The 6,789-nt window shown below is 40.5% G+C and overlaps 1 protein-coding gene across 1 annotated transcript; it reads right to left on the bottom strand.

Annotated features, from left to right (window-relative positions):
- Positions 1–3,633: 3,633 nt before the first annotated feature.
- On the bottom strand, positions 3,634–4,572 carry LOC113882123 (olfactory receptor 2B11-like). The gene has a single exon (XM_027525312.1). It carries the CDS (start codon positions 4,570–4,572, stop codon positions 3,634–3,636), a length of 939 nt encoding a protein of 312 aa, XP_027381113.1.
- Positions 4,573–6,789: the final 2,217 nt, after the last annotated feature.

The raw sequence follows: 6,789 nt of genomic DNA, 5'->3' as shown, positions 1-6,789 counted from the left end.
GGGGATGGAGCAGGGAGGAGGGTTCAGGATGGGGAACACATGTATACCTGTGGCAGATTCATTTCAATATTTGGCAAAACCAATACAATATTGTAAAATTTAAAAATAAAAAAAAATTAAAGAAAGCCATGGTACATATACACAATGGAGTATTACTCAGCCATTAAAAAGAATACATTAGAATCAGTTCTAATGAGGTGGATGAAACTGGAGCCTATTATACAGAGTGAAATAAGCCAGAAAAAAAAACACCAGTACAGTGTTCAGTTCAGTTCAGTCGCTCAGTCGTGTCCAACTCTTTGCGACCCCATGAATTGCAGCACGCCAGGCCTCCCTGTCCATCACCAACTCCCGGAGTTCACTCAGACTCATGTCCATCGAGTCAGTGATGCCATCCAGCCATCTCGTCCTCTGTCGTCCCCTTCTCCTCCTGCCCCCAACCCCTCCCAGCATCAGAGTCTTTTCCAATGAGTCAACTCTTTGTATGAGGTGGCCAAAGTACTGGAGTTTCAGCTTTAGCATCATTCCTTCCAAAGAAATCCCAGGGCTGATCTCCTTCAGAAAGGACTGGTTGGATCTCCTAACAGTCCAAGGGACTCTCAAGAATCTTCTCCAACACCACAGTTCAAAAGCATAAATTCTTTGGTGCTCAGCCTTCTTCATAGTCCAACTCTCACATCCATACATGACTACAGGAAAAGCCATAGGCTTGACTAGATGGACCTTTGTTGGCAAAGAAATGTCTCTGCTTTTGAATATGCTATCTAGGTTGGCCATAACTTTCCTTCCAAGGCGTAAGTGCCTTTTAATTTCATGGCTGCAGTCACCATCTGCAGTGATTTTGGAGCCCAGAAAAATAAAGTCTGACACTGTTTCCACTGTTTCCCCATCTATTTCCCATGATGTGATGAAACTGGATGCCATGATCTTCGTTTTCTGAATGTTGAGTTTAAGCAAACTTTTTCACTCTCCCCTTTCACTTTCATCAAGAGGCTTCTTAGTTTCTCTTCACTTTCTGCCATGAGGGTGGTATCATCTGCATATCTGAGGTTATTGATATTTCTCCCGGCAATCTTGATTCCAGCTTGTGCTTCTTCCAGTCCAGCATTTCTCATGATGTACTCTGCATATAAGTTAAATAAGCAGAGTGACAATAAACAGCCTTGATGTACTCCTTTTCCTATTTGGAACCAGTCTGTTGTTCCATGTCCAGTTCTAACTGCTGCTTCCTGACCTGCATACAGATTTCTCAAGAGGCAGGTCAGGTGGTCTGGTATTCCCATCTCTTTCAGAATTTTCCACAGTCTATTGTGATCCACACAGTCAAAGGCTTTGGCATAGTCAATAAAGCAGAAATAGATGTTTTTCTGGAACTCTCTTGCTTTTTCCATGATCCAGCGGATGTTGGCAATGTGATCTCTGGTTCCTCTGCCTTTTCTAAAACCAGCTTTAACATCAGGAAATTCATAGTTCACGTATTGCTGAAGACTGGCTTGGAGAATTTTGAGCATTACTTTACTAGCATGTGTGATGAGTGCAATTGTGCGGTAGTTTGAGCACTGTTTGGCATTGCCTTTCTTTGGGATTGGAACGAAAACTGACCTTTTCCAGTCCCGTGGCCACTGCCGAGTTTTCCAAATTTGCTGGCATATTGAGTGCAGCACTTTCACAGCATCATCTTTCAGAATTTGAAATAGCTCAACTGGAATAATACAGTATACTAATGCATTTATATTGAATCTAGAAAGATGGTAATGATAACCCTATATGCAAGACAGCAAAAGAGATACAGATGTATAGAACAGTCTTTTGGACTCTATGGGTGAGGGAGAGGGTGGGTTGATTTCGGAGAATGGCTTTGAAACATGTATATTATCATATGTGAAATGAATCCCCAGTCCAGGTCTGATGCATGAGACAGGGTGCTCGGGGCTGGTGCACTGGGATGACCCAGAGCGATGGTATGGGGAGGAAGGTGGGAGGGGGGGGTTCAGGATGGGGAACACATGTACACCCGTGGCAGATCCATGTCCATATATGGCAAAACCACTACAATATTGTAAAGTAATTAGCCTCCAATTAAAATAAATAAATTTATAGAAAAACACCAATACAGTATACTAACGTATATATATGGAATTTAGAAAGATGGTAACAATAACCCTGTGTACGAGACAGCAAAAGAGACAGTGATGTATAAGATTTGGGAGAATGGCATTGAAACATGTAAAATATCATGTATGAAACGAGATGCCAGTCCAGGTTCGATGCACGATACTGGATGCTTGGGGCTAGTGCACTGGGACGACCCAGAAGGATGGGATGGGGAGGGAGGAGGGAGGAGGGCTCAGGATGGGGAACACATGTATACCTGTGGTGGATTCATTTTGATATTTGGCAAAACTAATACAATTATGTAAAGTTTAAAAATTAAATAAAATTTAAAAAAATAACTCCAAAAATAATAAAAAATGTGAGATTTTATGACAGAGTTTGAAGTTGGATAGGAATCTTAGAACTAATTTTAACAGTTTCAACTTTTATTGATACAGATTCTAAGCATCAAAACTATACTCACATTGTTAAAGTAATCAAGTTACTTTCCAGTCTAGAAATGCGAAGTTTTTTCTTTTTCATCCTGATTCTTACACAGTTTCAAAAAACATTCCTGGCTGTTCCCATTATGCATGAAAATGTTTCCGTGTTGTAATTCATTATTAATATTGCTTTCTTGTTCTGTCATGGATTCAGAAGGCTTTGATATATATGATGGTTTTTTGATATATATGAAGAACATTAAGAAATCCACACATTTTGTCCATATATTTTATTCATTTTAGCATTTAATGATACATTCATTGGCTAAAAATACAAAACATTGCAACCTTGTTTGTTAGAGTAACAATGTGTTGTTAAAGAATTAGTAGCAGGATTCCCTGGTGGCTCAGATGGTAAAACGTCTGCCTGCAATGTGGGAGACCCAGGTTCGATCCCTGGTTTGGGAAGAACCCCTGGAGAAGGAAGTGGCAACCCACTCCAGTACTCTTGCCTGGAAAATCCCACGAATGGAGGAGCCTGATAGGCTACAGTCCATGGGATTGCAAATAGTTGGACACGACTACGCGACTTCACTTTCTTTCTAGATAAATGGAGGTTGATAAACTTGTGATACTCATAGTTGGTCTAAGGTGTAGACAGCCTCAATACTGCATGCACAGTGGCACCATGCTGACCACTTAGATGTGCCCAGTCTTGCAGAGAGTGATGAAATGTTTCTTAGGTGCCATGGTCATAGGAAGTCCACTGATGAATGCTTGTCATGGTATTTTACGATTCACTTGAAATAATTAGTTTTTATTGTAATTCATAGTACATTTGTTTAATGTTTACAACTACTATTTCAGTATGTATCAACCAAAATAGAATGATTTTCTAATACATTTCCACAGAATGCCATTACTGGTGAGTATAAGCCAAGAATTACCATTGTCTAGGAATATGAAGAACATGACATATTTTGCAAAAAGAACATCACATGATCTGTGGACATATGAGGCTAGAATGAGTTACTAAAGAAACCTCTATAAAACCTACCTCAATGGTTAAATAGTTTCATTTGATGTCTGCTAACTCTTACTTGCAAGTGAATACACTCCTCATGAGGTTGCCCAGTGCCCCCTTTACATCTTTATTCCTCAGAGTGTAGATGAAAGGGTTGAGTGTAGGAGTCACTACTCCATAGAAGAGAGCCATGAACTTGGGCTGGCCTCTTGAGATGGAAGAGGGGGGCTGAAGGTACATGCTAATGGCTGGACCATAAAATAAGAAAACTACTATGAGATGGGAGGAACATGTCCCAAAAGCTTTTTTCCTTCCCTCCAAAGATCTAATCTTAAATACAGCATGTCCAATGCAAGCATAGGAAATAAGAATTAAGCACAGTGGCACAGCTAAGAAAAAAATGCATACCACTGAGAGTGTGAGCTCATTAGCACCCTTTTCGCCACAGGCAGTCTTTATCAGAACAGGAATCTCACATACCAAGTGATCCAGGGTATTGTGACCACACAGTGGTAACTGTAAGATGACAGTGGCCTCTGAGACAGCATAGGTCATTCCACTCAGCCACACGGTGGCCACTAATAAGATACAGACGCGCTGATTCATGATGAGGGTGTAGTGTAGAGGCTTGCAGATGGCCACGTAGCGATCAAAAGACATAACAGCCAAAAGCAGACATTCTGTGCCCCCCATTATGTGGAAGAAATAAAGCTGAACTGCACACCCCACATAGCTGATTGTCTTCTTAGACGTTCCCAGGTTAAAGAGCATCTGAGGGACAATGCTTGTGGTGTAGCACATGTCCAAAAAGGAGAGGTTGGTGAGGAAGAAATACATGGGGCTGTGCAGACGGGGGTCTAACTTGGACACCAGAATGATGGCTATGTTTCCCATCATGGCCATGGGGTATGTTATAAGCAGAATAATGAATAGAGGAAGCTCTAGCCAAGGACGGTCAGCAAAGCCTAGTAGAATAAACTCTTCAGGATGGCTTTTGTTAATTAGTTCCATTATCTTTAATTTGTTTCACCTATAGTAGGGAAATGGCAGGAAAGATAGAAATATTTTGAGAAATGACAAAGCACAGTTATGCAGTGTGCACAATTATGTATGTAGTCATAGGAGATTGGGTACAGTAACTTGGGAAGGGAGATAATTAAATGAATGTGACACCAGGTAACTTAATTACTTTTCATGACCCTACAAAATAAAGGCAACTACCTTAAACAAATAACCTCGCTGAAGGTCAGTTTCCTACTCTGTTTATTAAATATGGGAATAACTGTCTTTGGGCTCTGGTGAGGATTAAATAAGTGACTGTTGTTCCGAAACTCCAAAGTAATGATTTTCATACTTTGCTTGTGAAAATTTTAGCTGAAGAGACTGTTAACATGATTCCTATCTCCAGGTGTCCTATAGAGTAGATGTGGCATGGAGTCCAGGAGTCAGATGGGTCATTATCAGAAACACTGCTGCAAGGCATTATTGAAATATTGAAAAGATTAAAAGCATCGACATAGATATAGGAGAAGACCAGACCAGAGACAACCTAGGAAGCATTATCAGGATAGCCTTGTTCAGAATTTATGGTTACCAGGGAGGGAAGAGTTGGTGGAAGGGATAGTTAGGGAATTGGGGGTTGACATGTACATACAGCTATATTTAACATGGATATTCAACAAGGACCTACTGTTTTAGCACAGGGAACTCTGCTCAATATTATGTAACAACCTAAACAAAAAAAAGCATTTGAAAAAGAATAGATATGTGAATATGTGTAACTGAATCACCTTGCTGTAGAGTAGAAACTAACACAACCTTGTAAATCATCTATAGTATAAATTAAAAAGCTAAAAAAGTAACCTTATTCAGATTCAGATATGTTATTATCGTTGAATAATTATATCTTTCCCATGGGAACTGGCGGAGAAGGCGATGGCACCCCACTCGAGTACTCTTGCCTGGAGAATCCCATGGATGGAGGAGCCTGGTGGGCTGCAGTCCATGGGGTCACTAAGAGTCGGACACGACTGAGCGACTTCACTTTCACTTTTCACTTTCATGCATTGGAGAAGGAAATGGCAACCCACTCCAGTGTTCTTGCCTGGGGAATCCCAGGGACGGGGGAGCCTGGTGGGCTGCCGTCTATGGGGTCGCACAGAGTCGGACACGACTGAAGCGACTCAGCAGCAGCAGCATGGGAACTGGGCTTGCTTCCCTCCTGGCTCAGCTGGTAAAGAATCCACCTGCAATGCGAGAGACAGGGGTTCAATCCCTGGGCTGGGAAGATCCCCTGGAAAAGGGAAAGGCTACCCACTCCAGTGTCCTGGCCTGGAGAATTCCATGGACTATATAGTCCATGGGGTCGCAAAGAGTCAGATACAACTGAGTGACTTTTACTTCACTTCACTTCATGGGAACTGAGAAGGCTTGTTTTATTCAAATCCGTCTTAGTAATTTAGAATTGAGCAAGAAATTTAAGCATGTCAATTTCCTGAAGTATATAATGAGAGAATTTTGCTATGTAGTGTTTTTCCATACTTAAAAATTTGTTTTTGAATGTAAATTTTCTTGCATAGCTACTTAGTTCAAATTGGGCATTTGATTTTTCATGTTAAATTTTAATTATCTATCTTGTATTAATTTTTCTTCGGTGAGTGGACTTATCCTGTTTTTATCAGAGTTTGGATGGTTATCAATGATTCACTTAATTGCATATAACTACAAACATCCTTTAAGGCCAGAGAATTGATGTCAGGAGGAAATTCTTTATTCCAGTTCAGGATTGGAGACATTATTCATAGGCATAAAGTACTTCATATACTCACGACATGATGCCCTCCATTTCTTAAAGGTTTTGGCTGTGCTGTGCAACTTGGGAGATCTCCGTTCCCCCAACAGGGATTGAACCTGGACCACAGCAGTGAAAATGCCTTATCCTAAGCGCTATAACCACTAGATCACCAAGGAACTTCTCCCTCTCTCTCTCTTTTTTATTTTTTTAAGCTATGAGGCACGTGCAACAACAAAATCAACTAGCTGAGTAAAGCAGTTTTTGAGAAAATTTAAAAAGTAAGTGAATTTTTGTTTATCCTTTTTTTCCTGTTTAGTGTTACATTGTGTTTCATGAAATCTATTATCTTCCGTAAGATGAAAAATAATCAGATAGGAAGTTGAGGTAGTGTATACCAGTGACAAAACTCCAAGTTACTCTGCCAATAAATTATT

Source organism: Bos indicus x Bos taurus, chromosome 23 (genome assembly GCF_003369695.1).
Source record: "Bos indicus x Bos taurus breed Angus x Brahman F1 hybrid chromosome 23, Bos_hybrid_MaternalHap_v2.0, whole genome shotgun sequence".
Lineage (NCBI taxonomy): Eukaryota > Metazoa > Chordata > Mammalia > Artiodactyla > Bovidae > Bos > Bos indicus x Bos taurus.
This window is presented reverse-complemented; position numbering and strand designations above follow the sequence as displayed.